General features: G+C 40.5%; 6 protein-coding genes and 1 long non-coding RNA gene across 9 annotated transcripts in view; 2 read left to right on the top strand and 5 right to left on the bottom strand.

Moving 5' to 3' along the window:
- The window catches only part of LOC135438276 (uncharacterized), a 39,304-nt gene extending 34,919 nt beyond the window's left edge, over positions 1 to 4,385 (bottom strand). Inside the window, exon 1 of the long non-coding RNA XR_010437868.1 lies at positions 4,137 to 4,385. This is a non-coding gene — a long non-coding RNA (uncharacterized LOC135438276). The remainder of the gene's footprint in view (positions 1 to 4,136) is intronic.
- On the top strand, positions 478 to 12,457 carry Men (Malic enzyme). Of its 2 annotated transcripts, none has more exons than XM_064696534.1 (4): positions 478 to 681; positions 4,751 to 5,516; positions 10,282 to 11,210; positions 11,271 to 12,457. In XM_064696534.1, exons 1-4 carry the CDS (start codon positions 620 to 622, stop codon positions 11,944 to 11,946), a joined length of 2,433 nt encoding a protein of 810 aa, XP_064552604.1. In that variant the 5' UTR covers positions 478 to 619; the 3' UTR covers positions 11,947 to 12,457. The 2 variants fall into 2 exon arrangements, with proteins under 2 accessions (XP_064552604.1, XP_064552603.1); XM_064696533.1 differs by lacking the exon at positions 478 to 681 and adding an exon at positions 3,996 to 4,078.
- A 633-nt stretch (positions 12,458 to 13,090) lies between these two features.
- Positions 13,091 to 14,573, bottom strand: Or88a (Odorant receptor 88a). Its single transcript, XM_064696929.1, has 3 exons — positions 13,438 to 14,573; positions 13,223 to 13,378; positions 13,091 to 13,166 (listed from the first exon to the last, which is right to left on the bottom strand). The coding sequence occupies exons 1-3, from the start codon at positions 14,434 to 14,436 to the stop codon at positions 13,116 to 13,118; spliced, it is 1,206 nt and encodes a 401-aa protein (XP_064552999.1). The 5' UTR covers positions 14,437 to 14,573; the 3' UTR covers positions 13,091 to 13,115.
- Positions 14,574 to 14,829: 256 nt separating this feature from the next.
- dind (diamond) lies at positions 14,830 to 17,395 on the top strand. The gene is made up of 5 exons (XM_064696803.1): positions 14,830 to 15,137; positions 15,206 to 15,253; positions 15,317 to 15,714; positions 15,776 to 15,977; positions 16,043 to 17,395. Exons 1-5 carry the CDS (start codon positions 15,123 to 15,125, stop codon positions 17,189 to 17,191), a joined length of 1,812 nt encoding a protein of 603 aa, XP_064552873.1. The 5' UTR covers positions 14,830 to 15,122; the 3' UTR covers positions 17,192 to 17,395.
- Positions 17,396 to 18,115: 720 nt separating this feature from the next.
- Positions 18,116 to 21,732, bottom strand: LOC135438479 (leucine-rich repeat neuronal protein 2). The gene is made up of 2 exons (XM_064696804.1): positions 21,222 to 21,732; positions 18,116 to 19,960 (listed from the first exon to the last, which is right to left on the bottom strand). Exons 1-2 carry the CDS (start codon positions 21,243 to 21,245, stop codon positions 18,410 to 18,412), a joined length of 1,575 nt encoding a protein of 524 aa, XP_064552874.1. The 5' UTR covers positions 21,246 to 21,732; the 3' UTR covers positions 18,116 to 18,409.
- Positions 21,733 to 22,938: 1,206 nt separating this feature from the next.
- Positions 22,939 to 23,795, bottom strand: LOC135438482 (mitochondrial import inner membrane translocase subunit Tim22). The gene is made up of 3 exons (XM_064696809.1): positions 23,459 to 23,795; positions 23,209 to 23,402; positions 22,939 to 23,147 (listed from the first exon to the last, which is right to left on the bottom strand). Exons 1-3 carry the CDS (start codon positions 23,694 to 23,696, stop codon positions 22,992 to 22,994), a joined length of 588 nt encoding a protein of 195 aa, XP_064552879.1. The 5' UTR covers positions 23,697 to 23,795; the 3' UTR covers positions 22,939 to 22,991.
- Positions 23,796 to 23,948: 153 nt separating this feature from the next.
- On the bottom strand, positions 23,949 to 25,132 carry Gos28 (golgi SNAP receptor complex member Gos28). 2 transcript variants are annotated; one of them, XM_064696807.1, is made up of 5 exons: positions 25,108 to 25,132; positions 24,962 to 25,053; positions 24,708 to 24,889; positions 24,260 to 24,645; positions 23,949 to 24,193 (listed from the first exon to the last, which is right to left on the bottom strand). In XM_064696807.1, exons 2-5 carry the CDS (start codon positions 24,987 to 24,989, stop codon positions 24,091 to 24,093), a joined length of 699 nt encoding a protein of 232 aa, XP_064552877.1. In that variant the 5' UTR covers positions 24,990 to 25,053; positions 25,108 to 25,132; the 3' UTR covers positions 23,949 to 24,090. The 2 variants fall into 2 exon arrangements, with proteins under 2 accessions (XP_064552877.1, XP_064552878.1); XM_064696808.1 differs by lacking the exon at positions 25,108 to 25,132 and having other exon boundaries at positions 24,962 to 25,072.
- Between the last annotated feature and the right edge of the window lie 110 nt (positions 25,133 to 25,242).

The raw sequence follows: 25,242 nt of genomic DNA, 5'->3' as shown, positions 1-25,242 counted from the left end.
TTTGTGTTCGTTGAACAATAATAAATGAGTTAAAACAAACGCGATAACTTTATAACTATATTAAATCTATTGGGTAACTTAATAATTTATAATAGCTAAATATTAAAAGAAAAGCTTTATCAATTTGGAAACAACCGGAACTGCAAGATTTTACCTTCTGCCGACTGACAATGTCTGAAAATGTCAAAATTTAGCGGGAAAGTCGCTGAGTTGGCAACACTGTTGCGGACAAAGGCATCGCGTGCTGCTGCTGGCTGCGTGTGAGAGCGAGTTAACAGATTAGCTAATGCCATCTCCCTTGCGCCGCTGGCCTGCAGTCGCCTTCTCCTTTGGCCATGCGACAACGTTTTTTGATTGTAACAAGTGGCCGGCGCGGGTTTAGTTTTAGTTTTAGTTTTTGATTCAGTTTCAGTCGGATCGGAGTTCATTAGCGGTCGACAAAACAGAAACATTTTTAATATTCGTGTTTAGCAACGATTCAATTAATTGAAGAACTGTCGTCTTGTTTTTATGTTTACTGTAATTGTTATAATTTGGTGTTCGATTTACAACAAAAATTTATTCAAGTGCCGTTTGTTGTAATTAGAATTAAGCGTGTTGCTTTGAAAGTTTTGTTAAAATGGGTAATTCCAGTTCCATTTGTGCCGATCGCAATGCCATAAGGAATTTTGATGAAAATGGGTAAGAAACAGAATGCAGCAAAAGAAAAGCAAATAAAAATGCATAACGAGAGCAGTTTGGAAAAAGTGCAAGAAACAAAAGCTTTGAAGTATTTAATTTACCAAGACTTTTTCAATGTGCAAAATATATGAATAATGAATAATGTACGAATACCAAAAAAAAAAAAAAAAAACTCGTAATTCGGTTAATTTTAATGTTTTATAAAAAAGGACAGAAGGCATATAAAATATATCAAATTATATTTAATGGATGCCAAATAATTTTAAAAAAACTTATCCATTGTTTAAATATTTAAAAGACAGTTTAAATATGTATGTTTGAAGCAAATATTTTCTTGAAAGTTTTGTTTAACTGCAACTTTAACAAAAAGTATCACTGCTTTATTGGCATATGAGGTGCTTAGTTATGCTGTGGAATGTTCTCGAATTTATCACAGCACAGCACTTCCTAGCTATATATTTATCCACAAGCTGATGCGTATGTAGTTAAATTTATATATTATATAGAAAGAAGGATAGGTAGATACAAAGCCATGTAAGCCTCGATAGACGAGCTGTCGACATGACCTAGTCATTCAAGCATTGAACAAAGAGGATACGCGTACTCGGGCTAATTAATAATTAATGCACCCATGTAGCAAATAGTCGCTTCAAGAAGTAATTTAATTAAACTTAACTAGCTTATTTACAAAATAATATACTATAACCAGAAAGTGAGCGGGTAGTATGTACAGTTCATTTATGAACCTGCTGGTTCAATTCTCAAACCTCGCCACTTGTTCACTGCAATAACCTGTTGAGAATTATAAAAGCATGAAATCATCCAAAAAGTTACTTAAGATTCCTTATGATTTAGTTAGCACTAGAATACACTGCTACAAATTAAGACTCAGTGCACACTAGCTGCAAATAGTATTCACACATACTTAGCACATTGTATTGATATCTAACGATGTGCATAGATATCAAAAATATAAATCCTGCCACTTAATGGCCACATATACTACAATTATAGATAGTAGACCCTTCCCCTGGCACTTAGCCTGCCACAAAACACAAACACGCCGCACAGAGGCAATGTCATGGGCAAGACCACGCCCATTCTGGTTGGCGGTCCTGTCGACACAACTTGTAATTAACTTTTAACGATGCGATTTACCAGCGTTTTATTAGCGATTTACGCGCGTTTCACTGACCCTACAGATACACCTACACACACAGACACACACGAGTCGACCCCATATGTAATTTGACAGGGGCTGTGGGAGTGGCCAGGCATTGATATAATTAATGTCGCTGCGTTACAAATATATTGAAGCACGAAATATACTAAGGTTGTTACAGAAAACAATCACAACAACAATCTGACGTCGCCAACTCGTAAAATCCCCAATAATAAATTTAAAAAACAAAAAAAAACTCAACAAAAATTAACCTATTAATATTTATGAGGGTTAGACGCTTGTGTAAAATGTTGCCAGTAATTGTCCGGCCGCTGTTTTACTTTCAATTTTGTGGACCAGCTTTTGGCATTGGTTAACTACTAGGCGAGACTCAGGTCCAAATGTACGTAGAAGATAGTATTATTTTGTCACGAAATTTGTTACGCATCGATAGAGGATATGCGAGGTCAATATTGGCACGACACTGAGTCTCTTGATTTTAGACCTATCTAGATAAAACTTGCCCTGCCTATGCCTAGCTATCATTCTTGTTTGATGTTCTTTCCATTTTTATTAATATTCTTTTATTTTGTTGTTTTTTAACTTAACTTGATTTAATTTGGCAATTTTTAGGTTAATTATGCCGCTAACATTTGAGCCAAAATTAATCAATGTTCGAATACTTCAGTTAAATTTTTACTAAGTGACAGCTTTACTTAGCAAACACTTTTTTAGCTCAAGTGCTTAGCTTCAACAAGTTTTTTGAACATTTTCGAGAAGACATTAAAAGTTAAATTTTGTTGTCTAGGCAAAATGAACTGATCATTGTAATCTACTAAAATCTGCTTAAGGCGCCATTATGTGGTATACAGTTTAATAATTTCGAAAGTGAAAGAAACAACTTTTTGACATTTTTGAACTAATTTATAAATAGAATATCATAATATCCTTTGCATAATTCAACATTTTTAAAATTATGAATGAATATTTGTTTTCCTGTGCGCCTGTTATATTTGGGAATCTCTCTTAAGTGGACTGCAAACGTAGGTCTTCGCTGAAGACAGTTTACACAGTATCTTAAGTAGTTCCCACAGAAACAATTATTCAAACAAGTAAAAGGTTCTACTCGCGAGCTCCCGACTAGGGGATACCCTGAACCCTCTTCTTACGACAGGCGATAGGTATAAAATGAATAATACTTGATATACTATATATACTATTCTAGAAGCTACATGTCAAGTTTGGTGACTCTAGCTCATATTATTTGCCAAAATTGCTCAAAAAACAGGAGTTCGATTTTTATCGATTATTTGGGAACGGGGCAAGCTATCGAATATAGGTAACAAACTCGATCTGCGCTAGGAGGACCTACAACCAAAATTTCAAGTCTCTATCTCTTATAGGTTCAGAGATCCTTGCGTTCATACATACAGACAGACGGACAGACAGACTGACATGCCTAGATCGACGCGGCTGTTGATGCTGATCAATAATATATATACTTTATGGGTTCGGAGATGCTTCCTTCTGCCTGTTGCCATTTTTAATGGTATCAGGGTATAAAAATGATCTAGTATAATAAAGATCTGATATACATACATATGTATATGCATAATCTTCTTCTGCTAGAGTATAACAACTTCGGCTTGCTAAAAATAATATACCAATTCACTAAGAAACAATCTAATTTCAATGTAAACATGAAATAACTCCATATTATTTAAAACTAAATTGATTATTGATGCCACTTAATAGTTATTTGAAATTCATATCATCTGCCCCTCTTCAATCGCACTCATACGACGCCTCTGATTAGTATGCGAATTGTTTACACGCTCAAGCGAAATGTTTTTATGCCCTGATTGATTGTCATAAAGTCGTTCTGGCCTTATCAGCGCTATGTGCATAGTCTACTATTGTCCCTTATGTCCCTCTCCCCCATCATTATTCCAAGTTGAGCAAAGCAAACAACGATGAGAAGCACAAAACGTATTGGAAAACGCGAAGCCCCAACGAAAAATCTCCTGCAATCGTAATTCTCAGTTCAATTTTAGTGCTGCAACGTTTCGGTCAAAAGTGAAAAGTGCTCGACTCTGACCAAAGCAAATACTATATATACCTATATATATACTTATTCATGATATAGAGGCAATCACAAGTGCTTAGCATGTACGCGACTCTGCATCGCTTTTCCTCACTTAAAACCTTTGGACGGTTCAAGAAGTATATGCATATGTACAGCAAAAATATACATACATATATACATATAAGCATTTTACATAAGCTTACCTACCTGTACTTACCTACATATGCTTCATTATCATGAATCCGAAGAGGGCGTAGCACTAGTCTTATCTCTATTTGAGATTTGTCTGGTCTGCTGTTCGAGCATCACCTGTTTCTGAATGTTATGCGAAAATGTATAATCCCAAAAACAATCTTAATCACTGCAAATTTGTATGATTTAACATATTGAAAAACATTTTGATTATAATGCTTCATTTCTCACTCTTTGACATTTTGGAACTGTTTGTAAAATTAATATAAATTTGTTCTTATATTTTCTAAATGCTCGTTTTTAATACCACATAATAAGCCTAAAGTGAATACTACTAGATCACAATGATCAATTCATTTTGTGTAGTTCACAGAGTGCAAAACTTGCATAAAATGTATTTAAAAGCGTATGGTTTTTATATCTTTCCCTTCCTCTTCTTGCTATTGATGTGCCGCTATGGAGTTACAACAAGACTAAGCACATAACATCACACCAAGTATTTTTCGAATAATATAATTATGCCGAAAACTGGGCATTTGTTTTGTCTACCCTACTAACTTACACACACAAGCACACACAGCGCACTCTCCTCACATTCACTCTCTTCCGTCTCTCTGTCTCATTCACAGCACGCCGATTTACCCAACGGCCAATAATTCCCACAGCCCTTCCAATGGCCAAATAACACCATATCATCATCAGCAGCTACAGCAACAACAACAACTAAATGAGCACGGTTATTACAAGACCACAATACCCGTTGGCGCTGGCACTGGCAGCGCCGTCGACAACAGTAGCAGCAAACGCTGCTCTCACTGTCAAACAGCTGATTTGTGCTCACGCGCACTCGTGCAAGAGAGCATCGGCAACAACAATAATAATAACAAAATAAACGCGGCACAGCCAACACGCATACACACCCACACAACACACGAAAGCACAAGCAGCTGTGATGGTGACTGCGCTGCCGCTGCTACTGCGAAATGGCGCAGTAGTCGTGTGTGTAAAAATCATACGACTACAACGATAACAACGCTCGAATACGAACTTTCCAATTTTGCAAAACTCACAACACAAATCAGTACACAACGCGACGTTGACGAGGCAACAGCAAGAGCAGCCGATTCTGAAGCTTTGCCAACACAACCACCGATATTATCCTCGAGCCACTTGCAACAGCTACAGCAGAGCCTGCACGAGCTACACCAACACCAAACGCAAGAACTTATTGGCAACCCTAGCAACAATCTACAACAAATACGAAGCTACAGCTGCGACATGAGCAAAAGCAACGATCTGCATCGTGATCGCCTCGGTCTTTGGGGCACCGGCGACAACGAGATTGTGGGCAACGTCTCTGGACTCGAGCGCCTGGAAAACAAACGCTTCAGCAAGGTAAGTTAAAAGAAGAAAGCCGCTTGCTTCCCATACGTAGGAATAGTGGAAAAGTACCAGCATAGAGCACAGAAAAAGACAGAACGGGGTTGTTTCGGATATACATACATATGTATTTGTAGATATGTACTTAAAATGAATGAACATACGCACACACACACATACACTCCAAACGCCGCATTAGCAACATGTTAGACCGATACAGTGTAAAAAACAGTTGATGACAAAATAATTTTTTATTATATGCCGTCTTATGTAATTGAAAGTTTTGCTTATATGTATATTAGTTGTTAAACTATGACAGTTATGTTTACTCAGTGCTGGCGACGTAGCCCTTCATTGAAAAAAAGCTTACGACAAAAAAGCAAATGACGTTGCTCAAGTTTTGACTGCTATTTTTATGCCACAGCTGCAAAAAACAAAACCAAAACTCATAAATAATAAAAATAAATAGCTATTAAACATAAATGTCCGCTAACAATTTTCTCAAAAAAAAAATTGGTGCTGCCGGTTTGCATGACCTTAAGATGACATAGCCAAAGCAAAACGTCCGTCCACGCGCCGCACTGGAAGACCAAAGCTCGTGTGGAATTTTTTTCGTCTTTTATTTTTTGTAGTTTTTGTTCTTCATATAGTTGATGACAGCATGGGGGCATAGAAAATCAATAGAAAATAATGAACAATTGTGTGAGCACGTAATTGAGTGTCCGATAAACAGGCCAGCCAATTAACTATGTATTTAACTACACGCAGCTAACTAAAGTGTTAACACAGCCAATTTGGTTGCACGCATTTTACCGTGCAGTTTGCATTATCAAGTTCATTGCCAACTTGCAGATGCAGTTGTTTTTTCTCTCTCTCTCTCTCTCTTAGGCAATTCGCCTTTCCGCATTTATTACACAGTTGAGCATTAAATTAACATGCAAATAGAGAGACCGGGCAGAGAGAGAGAGAGTGAGACAGAGAGGGCAATTATGCATGCGGGAGCAAACAATGCGCATGAGCTTTAAAGGAGGGTTAGGATGGGGTGGGGCGTGTGTTTTATGTTTCATACAATGAACATGTTTATGCAAGCAATTTAACGTCTTAAGAAAAGACAAGTCCCGTTCGTTAGTAGTTCATATTATGTTAAAACTTAATATCGGGTGTCATCAAACTAAAAATGAGGTTTTTTAGAGCATACGCAAAATAATAAATATAATAATAACAATATAAACATGATGATATTTGGTATTACATTGATTATGATAATCATATTGATTTTAATAACAATAAAAATAATCACAAAAAAATATCTAAAGGTGACCCACAAAAGTTCTCAAGGGCCCTTATCAAAGTTTTCAAGTGCTTTCATATTTATATATTCTTTATACTCTGTAGTATGTATTTGATTTGAACTGTTTTGCTTTTTAACGGAAACAGCTGACTGTTTCTATATGCATCAATAACATATATGTACATATATATAAATATTGTTAAAGCTCACGCCCAAGACTTTGTCCATTTGGTTCCATTGCATAATGGAAATTTTTTCCAATTTTTATCGCAATGCATATATACTAAATACTATCAACTGCCTAACCCACAAAAACTGACCTACGTTAAGCGTTAAATACAGTTTAACGAATAAACTTGACTAATGACAAACCTTTATACAATATGCTTTCATATATACATATGCATGTATGTGCATGGCACAAAATATTTGTTTAGATAGCAAAAAAAAATGAGCCAGACAAATCATTTGCATGTTTGCCTAACTTATCCGCATGTTGTTGTTTATAGGAAATTAAAGAGCACGGTAAGCATTATTGAGAGCAAGTCGACGTTCAAATACGCTTACAGCACTTACAGAGATGTGCAATTGGGCGTAGCTGATATGCTCACTGTTAGTGTAGGCAAATTTAAATAATTAATACGGTCAATGTGCTCCATGAAGCGAAACTGTGAACTTAGTTACTTCAGTAGTTCAATATGCAGAGAGAGCTTGTACGGCATCTGTTGCCTTTTGAGTTATTTCTGTTTCTTTGAATTGTACTGCACTTCGTGCTTGGTCCAAACGGTTAAATTTAGTTGAGCGCAATTTTGCATAGAAGAAAGCCTTAGCTTGTGCTTAAACTACATTTGTTGACAGATTTGTTAAGCTTAGGCAATTTATGCATCTGTAGCTTGCGAAACCACAGCCCACCCTTCGCACCGCTGGCCCACAATTCGCAATGCATAACCGACAGTTAGCACACACACCTTGAAGACCTTTCACCTTTTTAACAGGGGAAACAATTTGTATGAAATTGTCTGTGGCTGTGTCTGTTACGGTGTCATCTTTTGTTGTCGATTCCGCTGGTTTCGTCATCGCAGCGCTTTGAAGTCACGCTTCCCGCTGCACGCTTATCGCCAACGGCGGCTGCCCCCTGATAATAAATATGATGATCGACATCCCGCCGTGCCAGACACCGCAAACATCAGCTGAGCGCTAACCAAGTTATATTTGTATTTCTTTTATTACATTTTTATTTCTTTTTTTTTTGCAATTTTGTTGCAAATTTATATGCGTAATCCAACTGTTGATTATTGCGTATACGCTGTGCGACGCGCTGTGAGGCAAGCGCTAGGAATTGCTTGCTGTGTGTGTGTGAGTTGTATACAGCTATACCTTTGTGTGTGTGTGTGTGAAGTGTACACACCTATAGCAATGTGTGAGTCTGTGTGTGTGCTGGAACGGTAGCTAACGTGTTGCCAGGCAAAACGATCTCGCGCACCGCCCGCTTATCGTAGATCGTAGAGCTGAACATTTCAATGTCAACGGTGTCGTTTTCAACGGTCTCGCACTCACTATTTCATCAGACCCATTGATGACGTATCGTAAACTAACGATATTATGAGCTATTCCAGAATGTTTGGTTTTCCTATCGCTGTTAAGCGAGTCGGTTAGGTAATTACTACGACTACGACGTACGTAGTTAATTGATTTCAGCCACTTAACACATTTTTAGCTACTCATCCACACACGCTCCCACCACATGGAGTAATGATTTTTTCGGGGCTGGTTTTAAATTGCTGCAAATTTTGATTAGATTAAAACTAATTTGCCGTGTTCTGTGGAAGATTTTCGCTGCTCGGGGAAGCGCATCTGATGTTAATTTTCACACGTATTCACGCCCTAATTGAAAAATGTTGCCCATTCACATATTTATTTCAACTCAAGATGAGTCGGCAAGAAATTTACCCAATTTATGACGCACTTCTGTGTCTGAGTTATTTTTTGTGTGAACTAAAGACAACATCATGTTGGGCTTTAATCTGGGATAAACCCTAATAGGTTTTGTCTTGTCTTAAACTTCGTTAAGTCATCAGATCTTAAATAGAAATAAAAATAATTTATTCAATTTGTTATTTCAACATTTAAAAGCACGCGAAATGTACATTTGATGTGCCCAAAACATGCATGTCTGATCTAATGTATATAGTTATACATGCAAAGCACAATTACACAAATTAACAAGTACGAGAACTGCCAATTTAATTCAACAAGATACTATTAATAGATTTTTCTTTAATTTTCAAGTATCTCAACTTTACTGCACACGATTCGCTTATTATTAATTTATTTTTTATGAACAGTTCGAGTTAGTTATTATTACAACAAATATTTATGAAATTACAATCATGATTAAATTTTAACAACAGGTTTAAATCTTTAGAAATTACATCATAGAGAATATTCTAATATTAATAATGAATTAATGCAACATTAACAATTATTATTTAAGGATTCGGGCTTTAAGCTCTTTAAAATAAATATTTATAAAAAATAATATACAATATTTAATTCAAGCGAAGAGCTTTTAAATATTATCATTATAAGATGACAACAACTCAAACTAAACGCTTAACCTTGACCTTAAGGTATATTTATGCACATGTCAAATGCACAAACGTTAACTTGCAGTTATTCTTTGTATTGTCACGATTTTTACATTTTTCAAAGCCTTTAAAGAATGCGCTACTACTTTCATGTGCAATTTGTCAGGTAGTGTCAGGCACAAGGAAGTTGCACAACCAAAAAAAAAAATAATGATAAAAGTTGGGAAAGTCGTTAAAACACATATTAAGTTCCATAAAGTTCATATCAGTTAATTACACAATAGCATAAACAAAAAACAACTTTAAGTACAAACAATTGAGCGCTTTCAAATGTTGCAAATCATGCTCTGAGCATTCGGCAGCGTATCGAGGTCGCGGGTTGAGTCAGCAAACGGTTCGACTTTCAAATTCAAGCCCCTTCCAGCCCCACTGCATTTGAATACCGGTTGGTAATCGCGCATATATGGTCCGAGACGGTGACAGATGCTGTCCAGAGATTGACTTTGAACTTCAAATATATTTCGCATGCAAATCTGATTGCCTATGGGATTTGGCAGTGCATTCGGCGAAGGTCAGTTAAGAGGCGTTTGCCAGCCCAAGGGCACGAGCACAGGAACGGGCACAGACAGGTTGTCTGTGGCGCGTGGCGCTTGGTCACGCGTTACGCAAAGGTCTTTGATTGATTGGTGGTTCACCCAGATAATGACAGTCGGCCGTTGATTAAGCTAATCAGCAAAAAAAGGTCGCTGGTTCAATTCTCGGGTCAAACAATTGGCTTTGGCTTTGCTTCGAATACTTTGTCACATTCTTTCCTATTTCAATTGAAGCCCAATTCATTAAATAATAATAATTTTATTATTATAACTATTATAATTATTATTCTTATTTTCCTTTATTTTAGGGTCTCGCCTTTACACATGAGGAGCGCCAGGTGTTGGGCATTCATGGCCTTTTGCCCTATGTGGTGCGCAGCGATGATCAGCAGGTGGAGCATTGCCGCATTCTGCTGAATCGTCTGGAAAACGATCTGGACAAGTATGTCTATCTGATTGGACTCTCTGAGCGCAACGAGCGTCTCTTCTACAAGCTGCTCAGCTCGGACATTGCTCACATGATGCCGCTGGTGTATACGCCTACGGTGGGCTTGGCTTGCGAGAAATACAGCCTGGTGTTCCACAAGCCCAAGGGCATGTTCATCTCCATCAAGGACAAGGGACATGTCTATGATGTGCTCAAGAATTGGCCAGAGATGGATGTGCGCGCCATTGTGGTGACCGACGGTGAACGCATCTTGGGCCTGGGTGATCTGGGCGCCAACGGCATGGGCATACCCGTGGGCAAGCTCTCGCTTTATACGGCTCTGGCTGGCATTAAGCCGCATCAGTGCCTGCCCATCACCTTGGACGTGGGCACCAACACACAGTCCATACTGGTAGATCCGCTCTATGTGGGTCTGCGTCAGGCACGCGCCACAGGCGATCTGTATGATGATTTTGTCGATGAGTTCATGCGCGCCTGTGTGCGCCGCTTTGGCCAGAACTGTCTCATTCAGTTCGAGGACTTTGGCAATGCCAATGCCTTCCGCTTGTTGTCGCTGTACCGTGACAAATACTGCACCTTCAATGATGATATTCAGGGCACCGCGTCTGTTGCTGTCGCCGGCCTGTTGGCCTCACTGAAGATTAAGAAGACACTGCTGAAGGATAATGTGTTGCTGTTCCTGGGCGCCGGCGAGGCTGCGCTTGGAATTGCCACCCTGTGCACCATGGCCATGAAGGAGGAGGGCCTGAGCGACGAGGAAGCCAAGGCACGCATCTGGATGGTCGACAGGTGAGAACTTGTATAAATCTCTCTACTGGGAATCCAGCTAACCCACCATTTCCTTGACAGCCGTGGCGTGATTGTGCGCGATCGTCCAAAGGGCGGCCTCACCGAGCATAAGCTTCACTTTGCCCAGGTCAGCCCGCCCATTGACACCTTGATGGAGGCGGTGACAAGGGTGCGACCCAATGTTCTGATTGGTGCCTCCGCTCAGGGCGGTGCTTTCACTAAGGATATTCTCGAGAAAATGGCCGAGATCAATGAGACGCCCATCATATTTGCACTGTCGAATCCGACCAGCAAGGCTGAGTGCACCGCCCAGGAGGCCTACACCTATACAAATGGTAGATGTATTTTTGCATCCGGCTCACCGTTCGCACCGGTTACATACAATGGACGCAAATTTTATCCGGGCCAGGGAAACAACTCGTACATCTTCCCGGGCGTGGCTCTGGGCGTCTTGTGCGCCGGCATGCTGACCATACCCGAGGAGGTGTTCCTCATCTCTGCCCAATGTCTGGCCGAACTGGTCAACAAGGACGATCTGAACAAGGGCAGCCTGTATCCGCCACTTAATTCGATTGTCCAATGCTCGTTGGCAATTGCCGAGAGAATTGTGTGCTATGCCTATCAGAATGGCCTGGCCACCGTGCAGCCCGAGCCCGAGAGCAAGCTGGCCTTCATCAAAGCTCAAATGTACGATCTCGAGTATCCACGTGCCTTGCCAGCCACCTATCCCTTGTAAGGGGAACCCTTGAAAGAGTCAACTACGGCACATTCAGCTACTCAACTCGTCGTTCACCAGGATATTCCCATCCTTCACGTTGTCGTCGTCGCGTTCAGTTTGGCATTGCAGCATACTTTCCATTCCACTTGCTTCTATGAGTTGCCGTACGAATTTAGCCGCGGGCATCAAAACCAGCAGCAACATGCATATGTTATTTATTTTATAGAGTCGCACACATCCTTTTTATAAGCATCCTTTAACACATATGTATAATAACCCTACGAAAAAGCTCTATTCAGATTGTTTGCTGGCCCAAGTTGAAACCGAGAGAACACACCACATTGATATATAAAAAAAAAAGTATACTAACAAAAGATAATCATTTTATGATGCTGATATGTATGTAAATGGGATATTAATATGATAGATGTCTTTGTGTATACAAATTCGATGTAAACGTGAACAAAAACTATGCTAAGTACATAAGTATATATAAAAATAAAATAAATAAAACAATAATGAAAAAACATATTTCATTGTGATTATTGGAGCTTGTCGAAATTAGAGATTAAAACAGTTCAGACAAGTACTTTGTGAAAGCTGACGTTAAACTTACCACGTGATAAATATTTAACATTACTGTTAAGTCTTAACAGTGTGACCAGGCTTACTTGGGAAAATACTTTAAAAATGTGCAATGCTAAAACGGACTGAAGCTCTACGAAAGCTACAATTACAGCTAAAAGTCTTACGAAATGCAAATGAAATAATATTAGGGCAGGCTTCAATGATAAAATACAGACCAAATGTGCGGTTAAAACGAATCCGTAAACTACAAAAGCAAGTGGAAAGAATTGAACATTAATGTCATATGTTAATAGGGTGATAAATCTAAAATGAATAAATATCGATTGTATAGGTATCAATTTAAAGCGCATCGAAGTTCGCAGAAAGAATAGATTTAACATTAATGTTAAAACCTAAAAGTGTGACCAGGCGTAGATAGCCAAATATATATAGAGAATAAGCAGGTAAAGGGAATCTATGCGCTACAACAATTAGGAAACTAGCTGGCTCTGAGTTACATATGTAACGTAAAATTGTAACATTAATGTTAAGCACTAATAGTGTGACCAGGCTAAATTGATTAACTTTTATATAGGTTTGAGCTTAAATGTGCCTTAGATTTATTGTCGGGACTTGAGAAAAGTGAATAGTCTGTAGGCCAGCTGCATAATCTGAAAAATTAAAATATTGATAAGCGCATAAAATTCAAAGAGTATCTGCCACTTACATCAGAAAAGTGCTTCATATTGACCTCGACCAAACCATAAGCTGTAAGCTTTCTGGTACACTGTGCATATTTGATCCAAATTAGAGTCAACTTGCGGTACATCTTGCTGCCCATATACCAGTTTTGATTGTACAGAGCCTCATTTAAACGGGACGACTAAGAAAATCATACATATGTATATATTGTATAGGCAATAAATATATCGGTGAACTCACGGCCTCCTCGAGCTGTGAGCCACGCAGACAAATCTCGAAGGTGAACACCACCAGGGCCAATGTGGGCAAAATGTACTTGACAATCATCAACGGATCCTGGGATTCGGTTATCAAATACAAATGAAAACATATGGATGTGGCGCCCACAAGATCAGTTATCAGAATCGCAAGCTTAAATATGTCATTGAATTTATCGCATATCAAATTGAGCTGCTGGTGACGGCGAATCAGGCCACAGATGTGCTCATAGAACTGCCTTTCATCCAGGGCATGGTGGCTATCGGCTGCATTGAGCGCCTCCAGCTGCCTGCAAAAGCAATCCAGATGCATGATGACCTGGGCCTGCATCGTGTTGAACAAGGTGTCGAAGCTGGTGAAGAAGGTGACGCCCACCAGCATGGAATAGACATCGTACAGCCACACCAATGGATAGACCAAATGATTCTGCCGAAGGTCATAGGGCAGCCAGCCGCCAAGCAGCTGATGATCCAGCAAGATGGGCGCATTCCCATCCTCATAGGTGAGAATGTATGTGACGACCGGTGTGAAACAGAAGCCCGGTAGTGCATAATTCGCATAGAGTCCCACGTATCCGTGTCGCTTTTGATAGCGCTCGAATACCTGCGGCACATTAAGCACCCTTTGCGAGACCAAATCCTTGGGAAATTCCCGGTCCAGCACATTGAGAAAATCCACAATATCGTGTCGCTTGATAAACATCATTATGCCCCGAATCGTGAAATATACCGATATGCTCAGCACGGGCAGATTTTGATGGGACGTCTCGCCCAAATGGATCGATCTTAGGATGTCGAACAAATTGATGCCAAAAAACCAGACATCCAACAGGAAACCCGCACGGAAAACCATTTCCGACTTGTTAATCAAGCGTCCATCCTCATTTCGCACGAATTGAAAGTGTAGAAAATGAAAAACTTGCTGATATTTGTGGAATTGCAAGAACTGCTCAATTTTGATGGGTTCATTTACTGTGTCCATTTTGAAATTGTATAAAACACTGTAAGGCCGTGCTGTTCGATGCGTCTATATATGCAAATCTAACACCAGCCATAAATTGGATAATTATTGCCTATCTGCAGCTATAATTGCCTGCAGGTTGCATCAATCAGGACTTTGATTGTTTAATTGTTAGTTATAAGGTGGTACTTAATACTATGTACACTATGTAGTAGTGGCTGGGTTGTGGGTGGTTGGCTAATTAAGCTGGCGAATATTAAATTATTATAATTAATTACTATATTTTGTTGATGCAATAAATACTAATCCATCAAAGTAACACCAGTTGCATACAACATTTTTGCAAGTAGAAATTTTTGTTTAATTTTCTCTTTGACAAATTCGAAACTTATTTAATATATTCAAATATATCAAAAATTAACTCATTTCAGTCTGGAATGTTTAGTTCAAAAATTACCGGTTTTTGCATTTAAATCCAATTTATCGTTTTAATGTGTCGATAAGCCTCTCAGTCTTGCGTTTACGTTACGCAGTATCGCGATTACGTACTCATCTGGCGTTTACGTTTGTTTTGGTTCGCGCATGGAAAATGCTATATGTTAGAGCGAGATATCAGCTCAGCTCTCTTCGCAACGTAAAAACTTGTCAACAGTCAATGCAATAAAACATTAAATTGCAGTGTAAAATAATTATAAGAAAAAAATATAATGGAAAGGTTAATGGTAAGACACTAGCAGGGAAAACCCAATGTTACATGACTAATCAATGTACCCACTCTTTCCGCGCACAGGCAAGTTTCCAGCGACCTCAACTAGTCAATGAGCTGAAGCAGAAACAGGTGAGCGCCGTCTCGAAAATAAATATAGACAAACACGTCTAACAATACGCACTACTCTTATAGGCCATAACAGATCGTCTGCTACAGCGGATACTCTATTCAAAACGTCTACTGGTTGATCATGTCGAGGCGCTTGAGCAGTGCATGCAACAGCACCCGACAGCGGCGCCCGGCCGGCAGTTGCTGACCACGCGGAATGCCTGCCTACTGATGAGCGGCACCGTCCTGCAGCACCTGGTAACGCCGCGTGGACTGCGACTGTCGCTGATGCCCTCTGTCCTGCTGACGAGCACCTTTGGCGCCCTGTATGCCGTCAAGAGCGTCTTTGTGTGCCGCAACAAAATTGTTGAGCGCAAACTGGAGGAGCTGGTGAAGACCATTGATGATTTTGGCAATTGCATAAGACGCAACATGACCTACTTTCAAGAAATTATCATTATGAAACAGGCAGAGTTAATTGAGTAAGTGCATCGGGGATACAATAATAAAAGACGAATGTCCTTAACGTTGCTATCCCCGCAGATCACGACAAATAGAGCGCGCCTGGGACTGCATAACAGCGGCTAAGGAGGTAACCGAAATACTCTACGATGCCACACGAAAACTGGAAGTTGATTATCCCCTACCAGCCAAATATGGACCCTACTATGCGCCCATGGAGGAGCTGCGCGAATGTGAATACTTTAAGAACAATGTCACGGACTACAGCCCGAAGCACATTAAGGTACGTTTGTGTATTACCATATATATGCCCTAATATATACCCTACTAATATCTTGCATGCTGCAGGACTTTCACAACATATTCGCCTATGTGCAGTCGCAGTATTTGCTACGTCTGGCGCTCACCATTATGACTCGTCCATCAATTTCGCAGCTCAGCGAAGATCTAGTGAAAATAGACAAACTGATGCGACAGCTTGTCCAGGAGGAGGAGCAGCATTTCAAGAATCTGTCGCTGGCCATGCAAAACAAGAAGAAACTGGAGCTCGCCCAACTACACGCGGCCAAAATCCAACAACAACCAAGCGGTCCCATTGTTGTACTGCAGCATTCATCCCTGAAGCTCAGCGCCTGCATGGTGGCCGTGGCCGGCGAGTGCCAGGCACTGGATGTCACGCTACAACAGCTGACTGCAGCCGAGGCAGCCAACAGAAACAATGCGGACCAGTTGGTGGCCGTGGCACACAATATGCGTGGCATTGAGAATGCTTTGGCCGTTTGTTGTGATGATTTCCAGCGCCTGATGCTGGTCTACAACAAGTTTCTGAATAGCAAATTAGGGTTGGGCATTGATGAGCCCGGTAAAAATAAGTCGCCAACCAAGGAGCAAGAGTTTCCGGAGAGCATTTTGCGTGTGGAGTACTCGCAGAATCCCGGCGAGCCGCAAAAGTGCGACGACTTCTATGCATATATGTACGATGAGCTGGAAGCGCGACAGTACGAGAACGACCATAAAGTACCATATTCCACACCCGAAAAGGAGCTGCTCAATTTCGAGAAGCGCATCACCAAGAGCAAATTCAAGCCTGTGCTCAGGCAGCTCAAGGATCGCATAGATCCCATACGTCGTGTAATGCTGGAAAAGGAACGCGAAGTGCTCACCGCCAAGGGCATCAATGTGGATGAGCTGTTTGGCAAAGTGGAGCAGCCAGAACAGCCACAGGACAATCGCCTTGAAAACGCCAAAATTCACAGCGATGACGATGCCAGCGATTCCGAATCTGACTCAGCGGATGAGGCAGCAGATGTGCGCAGCAAGCAAATTAAAGAACGCGATAATTTTGCCGAAATGCGACAATTTCTCGCCCAGAAAGCAGCCGTCAATCTGTTCCAGCTGAATCCACAGATGCATCAGTTGCTGCTCCAAAAATCAGACGATCAGCTGGCACGGCCAACGGCAGCTATGGAGGAGGAGCTGTTAGAAAGCGAGTGCTAGACCCAATTAGCTAGTGTTAGTCACATTATCTCTATGCTTATCATTTCATCTATGAAATGTATGAGATAAGCGGCCCAGCTGCGTCAGAAGCGCCTTCAACAACACCTTTTTATTAACTTCAGATTGTTCCCATTTTTATTATATTTTTTTTTCTCCCCCTTTACATTTAAAATCATGCAAATTAATAAACCAGTTTACAGACAATTGTATGGCATATAGTACTAAGTTCTAGTATGTTCAAATCCTGCAGAAAATAATCCTCGAATCTCAAAATATTTGGGATTTTGCTAATGCAAAGCAAAAACAAATCATATTGTAAACTGTGATCTTTTAAGTTTTTTCTAGAGGCTTTGATGATATAGAGGTCGCTCGCTCTAGTTTTAGAGATAATTCAAATTCATCAATTTTAATTTCTGGAAGCTATATTTTTCTATGCTTAAGATTAAAAGATAATAATTGAAATATATAGTAATGGGAAATTTGAACATTCAGAAATTTGAATTTGAATCTGCATTAGACTTCTGCAATCTAAAATTCCTTTTCATGAGAAGTTTTTCAATTATATGTTTAAAAACATGTGAATATGTAATTCTCAAAAAAACGCCAACTTCTAGAAATTGATCACAGTATTATATTAAATTGTATTTTTTTTTATATGGAGAAATAAATCTCTCAGATATTAGACTTTTTGTTGGAATTCGCCATCGAACAGAAGCGTTTTAATTTGCGACCCAAAATTGGGTTAAAAAAATATATATATTCAAAATTGTTGAAAACCATTAAACAATAAGAACACAAATATCTTCAAAGGTGTGAGAGAAGTAAATAAATTACTCAAAAATGAATATTTTAGATAGCCTGTTTTTTTGGAGTTCTCTTTAGCGAACGACCACTGTATTGTTTAATAAAAATATCTCTGCAATGTTTATAAAAATGCATTTTATTTCACAGTAATTAAAACCTATCGAAACTTAAGTACAATACAAACAGCGATGGCAACACTAGACACTAGGGATATGGTGGCAGGACTCCTCCAGGGGAGTTTCGATTTAAATATACATATGTATATATATGTATGTATCTATGTATATATACAGTATAAACATGCACGCAAAGTCTTTGTTTTTGTAGTGGCTGCAACACTTTCGTGGACATCTTTGGCTCATGGTACGTGCAGCAGGGGCAAAAAAAAAAGTGAAGAAAAAACAAGGAGCCCGCTCAGGCATTGGGTGCACCCGTTGTGGTGCCTGCATTGGCGGCGGCATTATTGAATTTGCTGGTAACTGAAGCCGGCTGCAGCTGCGAGAAGGCGGACAGATTGCTGCCGCGCACGCTGGTGTAGCGTATGGGCTGGACGCCGTAGTCGTTGCCCTTGAGACGGCGTCGCACGCAGACCACAATGAAGCCAATGATCAGGCCGGCGACAACCACAACGCTGGCAATGATGACAGTGAGGATTATGTAGCGACGACGCAGAAATCGTGGCGGATCATCCTCGACGGCGCGATACTTCTTGGGTATGACCATATTGCAGATTTGCTCCGCCGTCAAATTGGTCAGCGGCAGACCGGCCAGCAGATAGGGCGTATCGCAGCGGGCCACAGCACTGGCCGGCTGGAGCAGCACCTGCGGTGCACCGGCATGCTCTAGCGCCTGCAGCAGATCGCAGCTGCAGTACCAGGGATTGCCGGCAATGGCCAAGCTGCGCAGGCGCGGCCAACTCGCATTGGTTGCGTTGCCGCTCACGTTCAGCGTGAGTGTGGTCAGGGCATTCTGCGAGATGTCCAGCTGTGTCAGATTGCGGCTATGCAGCAGATCCGACAGCTCCAGGCGCTCCAGTTTGGGATTGCGTGCGCAGTCCAGCTGCTCCAAGGCAGGCAGCTGCAAGGCGCTCGGCTCAATGGTGCGCAGCATGAACATTTCACTGATGTTCAGGCGACGCAGTGCGTCCAGCTGCTGAAAACTGTGTGCCCCAATTTTGGCCAGAGGATTGCCCGCCAGATTTAAGTGCAGCAAACTCTTGCCCAGCTGCTGTATGCTGGCTGGCATCACGGCAAACTCATTGCCAGAAATGTCCAGCTGATGGAGATTGTTAAGGTGTGGAAAGAGCTCGGCGGGCAGCGCTAACAGACCGTTGTGCGACAGATCCAAGCGCTCCAGATTTGTGATCGACGCCAGCGAGGCTGTGGTGGCCGCATCCAGCACACTGAGTCGATTATAGGCCAGCGCCAGCTTGCGCAGCTGTGGCGTGTGCTCGAAGAGCTTGCGATCCAGGCGAGATATGCGATTGTGGCTGAGATCAAGATCCTTCAGTGCAATGGGCTCATATCTGGTGGCATTGAAGGGGCCGCGAAACAGTTCCGGCTTCAGAGCGTCATCTGCGATCTCGTTCCAGCTGAGGTACAGACCCTCCACGTTGGGCACGTCCATGAAGAGCGGCTCCTGCAGCTGCTGCATGCCACAGTGGCGGCACGAAAAGGTCAGCGTTGCATTCGTCGCCGGCAGCTGCTGCAGCAGCCGAATATTGTTGCCCGAATACGAAGCGACAATCTCCATGCCCGCATGCTGGGTGCCAAACTCCGGCGGCCAGCGCGCCAGAATGTGGCCAAAGTTCTTCATCGCACAATTGAGTGTCTGGTGCAGGCGATGGTTATTGTCCTGGGCACTCAGGCAGGTGCATGTCTCGCAGATGTTAGCCACAGGCTGGTAGGGTATATCCTCGTGCTGGGCAACCCCCAGGCTCAGCAGCAGAGCTGCCATGCTGAGAAGCTGCAATTAATCAAATTGGATTGGATGTATTAGTGATTATTATTTATTATAAATAATGAATTGTTCTATTTCTAACAGCAGTTATTTATAGATAGGCAAGTTTTTTAACAAGGCAACATTCCACTCCTAGCTTTTTGTCCAATCTTCAACTACTTAGTCCAAAAAGCAATACCACAAAGCTAACAATGAGAATCTTCAAAATAAACCTGTTATTAAATAGTTTACTTTTTCAGCTCTTATATAATTTCTGTAATCTTTGACACTGGGAGTAATCGTCCTAAAGATACTCTGCTTTTTTATTTTACAATAAAACCTATAAATATATATTTATGTATGCATTTGAAAGATTTTTAGGAATTCGAATTTTTTAGGAATTAGAATTGAAATTAAAGTTTTAATTCTATATCGTGTTTTGATTTCCATTAAATTAAAATTTTGATTTTAAAGAAATTCTTCCAGTATTCGTATTCGTATACTTTATCGTATGTTAATGAAATTCCATATCGTATTCTGATTTCCAAAGAATTTCTTTATCGTGTTTTAATTTCTAACGAAAAATTATAACATAATACTTTTAAATATCTATTTAAAATGGCTTTTAGAAATTTTAATTTTTTGTTAAATATTTATTTGTATATATATTTTATATTTATTATATTATTATATTATATTTTATTTATATATGGTTATATTTTATATTCATAAAAGTTTAATTTTGTGGCATTTATATTTAAAATTAGAATTTTCACGAAAAATGTATGCCATTCTTTTTTATAAATTCGTAATTGCTTATCTATTATAAATTACTGTATTAGTTATAAGAATATTAGGCAATATCAACATAGATAGAAGCCATCAATGCTCTACTTTCATATTTTTGGATATACATATATATATTTTCATATAAAATAATAATAAAATATTTATATGTATATTATTCGTTATTATGTTAAACTTAGTAAATTAAACTAAACTAAAACTTTCTTGACTATCATAAGAGCCTTTGTCCCAAGGAGTTTCCAACAAATTTTTATATTAAATTTCATTTTTGAAATAGTTGTGCCATAAAAAGGTTTCCCCAAACAAAATATATATACACAGAACAATATATGTATATGTATGTTTAATATCTCTATAATGCACACATTGTTAACTGTATATTTAGGTGCTTCATAGCTGACCCCAGCGAAAACAATTTCAGATAAGATAAGAAAACAGTTCGAAATTTGTAGCTAGATAGATTATATTTTTTTCCACTCACCAGCAGCAAAAGCTTGCACTTCATGCTGTACACGTAGTTATTTATTGAAATTAATATTTTTTATGTCTGTGTTGATTTTTCTTTGATCAATTGCAATCAAATGCACAAAACACTTTAAGTATTTAATTACATGCACTGCTGCGAATTGTTTCTTATTCGAATTCGGCGGCGCTGCGAAATGAACAGTTAACCACGAGCACTTTTCGAAGTCGAATTGGAACTAACGTGAATGATTCAAGCCGCAGGCCGTGGGTTGAGGCATTATTTGTTTTGATTAGATATCAGCTGAGAGCAGCACTCTCTGTCTCTCCACCTCTCTCTCTCTCACAAACAAAAACATACTTTCGCTCTCGACTAAGCCGCGTTAAATGTAAGTTGTAAGTACAGTGTGTCTTAAGTAAAAGTGAATTTGCATTGAGTCACGAGCAGACTGTTTTGTTCTGTTGCAAGGTCGTTTATGATGATGCGCCCAATGCCAGCTGCACACTGACTAAAACAGCAACTACGTGTTTTTGTTTTGCTTTTGTCCAATTTGAAATACAGAGTCCTATATACATATGTATGTAGCGACAATGATAAGATAACAAATTGTGCCAAGCAGCAACAAAAAGCCAACAAATATGCGTCTCAACACAGTTGACTCAGCTGCGATCTCTGCTGTTTGAAAAAAGAATGGCAGGCACAGGAAATATTAAAGAAATGCCGACTGCCGCTAGGCCGTTCCAATTAGATTTGAGGGGCCAATTGCAATGGCAACAAGCATGTGTCACTACGTTTCATTGAACTTTGCGCCATCATCTGTGTATGCGTATAAATATATACATATACATATGTTACAGTGTGTATAATACATACATATGTATGTGTGTGATACAATGAGGCAAATTGAGCTGTTCGAAGAACATGCAAATTGATGCCAACAACAAATACCAAATGGCGGCGGCGACGGCGGCGTCGGCGGTCGCAATGTGAGCTCCAGAGTAAATAAGAAAAACAAATAAATGTTTGTGGACGCTGCTGTGTGGCAATTGGTTGCATAAACAGAACACAACAGACCCCTCTGCTGAGTCATCGATATTTGTGTTTTCTTTAATTTCAATTATTTCATACTATATTAGTTGTGCACACGCTTAGAAACCGCAGACAACGTTCCACGCGTCGCCTTTCAACTTGCAACTTGAAACTCGTTTCTTTTCTTTTGTTGTTGCACTTTTGCAGCTGCCGTCGAGGTTCATCCTCGTTCTGGTCTTAAATCAAACTCGCGCACGTACTGAAAACTGAAAGCGAAAAAGCAGCGACTGCGATCGTTACCTGCCTGTTGCTCAGATTCAACTGAAACTGGAAATCGTTCAGGCAGCAGCAGCAACAGCAGCAGTAGCAGATCGGGCATTCTCTGTCCATGCTGCCTTAAGCTGGATATCGCTGGCCGTTCCCACAAGCTGGATACGACTGCCACTGCCCCTGCCCCCCTCCCTTTTCGCTACAATCGACGAGCACCCAAAACCGGTCGTTGGCCGAATTTGAGACTGTGGCACATTGTTTATGCCATTGCTTTAATATTTATGTGTGGCAGCTGTCTCTGTTTCTGCCTCCAAATGCAGTTATGGCCAGCGGAAATGCTAGTCGTGATTAGCTCGTTAAACGATCTTTTGCAGGCATTTCCGGTGCGTGTGCCTGGCTTTGCGGCAACTTTGAAGCGTGCATAAAAACTAATAGATTTGTAATTAAGAACAAACATTTATACGAGCTACACACACACTTTTCGTGCACCTATCTCATATGCATATAGTAATCAATCGCCGAGGAGAACGCCGCAAAGCCCAAGCCGCCAATGATGCCAGCCTTAATGCCCGCTCGCAGGCCAATCAGGCCGCCTGTAATGCCGCCCGCATAGGTGCCGTTTCGCCAGTCGGTGACGCCGCGTTTCTAGCCAAAAGAGACGCCAGTTAGATAAACAATTGGACAATTGATATGCACAATCACTTACACTTTCTATGGTGCATTCGACAATGGAGAATACAGCGCCAATAAGGGCAAAGTTCTTAGCATACGAATGGGTTGTGGAGCGCATCTCGCGGAATACTTCGCGCGCCGTCTGTTTCTTTTCATTTGCGAATGGATCAGCCATATTCGGATTAACGGAGGCGCTGAACAGGCCCAAAGCCGCGCCCAATCCATAGCCTGCAAGAATATACACATGTAAATTGTTTGTGCAGCAAAATGTTGTCAAGACTTACCCATAACGCAGGCCATGGCGCTTTTGAAGCCGCAACTTTCCACAGCTGTTTCAATGAGCTTCTCCTCGTTTGTTTTAATTTGGACCGGCCCATTACTTTTGGGTATTACAATATTCTCACGATACCTGTTCAGGTTGCCCACAAAATGCATGGCCATTCTGTCTAGCTCGGCGGGGTCCAAGACGCGCGGCTTGGCGGCCTCGCCGGTTTTGGGATCAGCGTTGGGCATCACCGACATGGTTTGCCTTATAGTTTATAATTAGTTGTTCATACAGTTTTTAATTAAAAAATAGTAATTTGAAAGACGTGTGAATGAAATCTGAATTGTTATCACATCGCAGGCAGCAGCTGTTGCGTCAGAGTTGTCAGAGTCAGCAAACTGTTTCGATAACACATTTATCGATTGTACTCAATTCAACGATTCGTCAATTTTAATTTAAATTGTAACAAGTAGTCTTGTTCCCTTTAATAATTTCCCCTCAACAGAAAGTTTTACAGTATTTGGTTTATTAATGGACTTGAATCTACTTAAATATTAAATTTTATTGCTATCACAAGTTGATTATACACATACATATACCAAAAGGGAAAATATAGAGAAATAATTAAAATTGTCTGAAATGTTTCGAGACCTAATTAAAAGCATAGATCAGCAAAAGGATGACACAGAAGCCTATTACCGCGCCCAAAATAAGCGAATCTCGTCGTTTTTTGATATTAATGCGCTGTATAAGACTGCAAGAGAATATAAAAAATTTTTAATTGGTATCATACACAAATTAATCACATTTATTTCCTTACCTTGATATTAATGGAAAACGATTGGAAATGTCGTTGAACCGCGTCTGCAGCCGCTTGAAGGCCTGTCGCTGTGCATGCAGGTTGTCTCGCGTCTCGATGGCAATGTTTATCTGATCATTGACCATGTTACTGGAGCTGCTCAAGTGACCGCTCTCCTTCATATACATCTCACGACGACTGAGTCCAGAAATTGATGGACTCCCACTAGTAGCTAGGCCAGAGCCGCGTAGCAGCTCCTCTCGCTCGATGCGCATGGTGTGGTTGGCGCAGATCTTGTTGAATTCCTGTCTGTAGCCCTGGAGTATTTCCCTGTGCCGCTGCAACGTGTGCATGGCCGCACTTCCCGTAGCGGGCAGCTCCGACATGGACTCATTGAGCGTCGACAACTGCAGGTGCACCCAATTCGGGTTAATAATGTCATCTGTCGATAATCTGTGATGCGACTTACCTTTTCGAGCATTTGCTCTATTTCGGCAGACAGCGAGTCGAATACATGTTCGCCCAGCAGAGGTGATGTGTCAGCAGCGCTGCTGTTGCTGCTTAGGCCACTGCTGCCAGCTCCAATTTTGCTGAACGCCACAAGTTTGAGGTCAATTTCATTTTCCAGGGTGCGCGCCTGCTTGCGTAGCACTGGGCATATAGCATATCGATAAATGGTATCAGCAGACACAAGCACGTGAACATATTAATACAAATATTTACCGTCATAGCTGGAGCCAACCATTTGCATTTGATTAGAATATTATTTTACTTGCAGGCACAACAATAAAACACAGCTAGAGCTGATGTCAGGGCTGCATGAAAAAGTCATATGGTATTTTTCATTAACGAAATAAAAGAATGCATACCTTTAGCTGCATTAATTGTGTGTTTCTGTAAACTCTAAAGAGTTGTTTAATTAAGCAATATATTTTTGTTTATAAGAAAGAAAAAAAAAAAAAAAAAGAAAGCATTAGAAGAACAAATTAGTGCAGTATTTTAGT

Source organism: Drosophila montana, unplaced genomic scaffold, assembly GCF_035044405.1.
Source record: "Drosophila montana isolate Dmon_TW-CO22-7 unplaced genomic scaffold, ASM3504440v1 contig_3848_1, whole genome shotgun sequence".
In the NCBI taxonomy this organism is placed as follows: Eukaryota; Metazoa; Arthropoda; class Insecta; order Diptera; family Drosophilidae; genus Drosophila; species Drosophila montana.
This window is presented reverse-complemented; position numbering and strand designations above follow the sequence as displayed.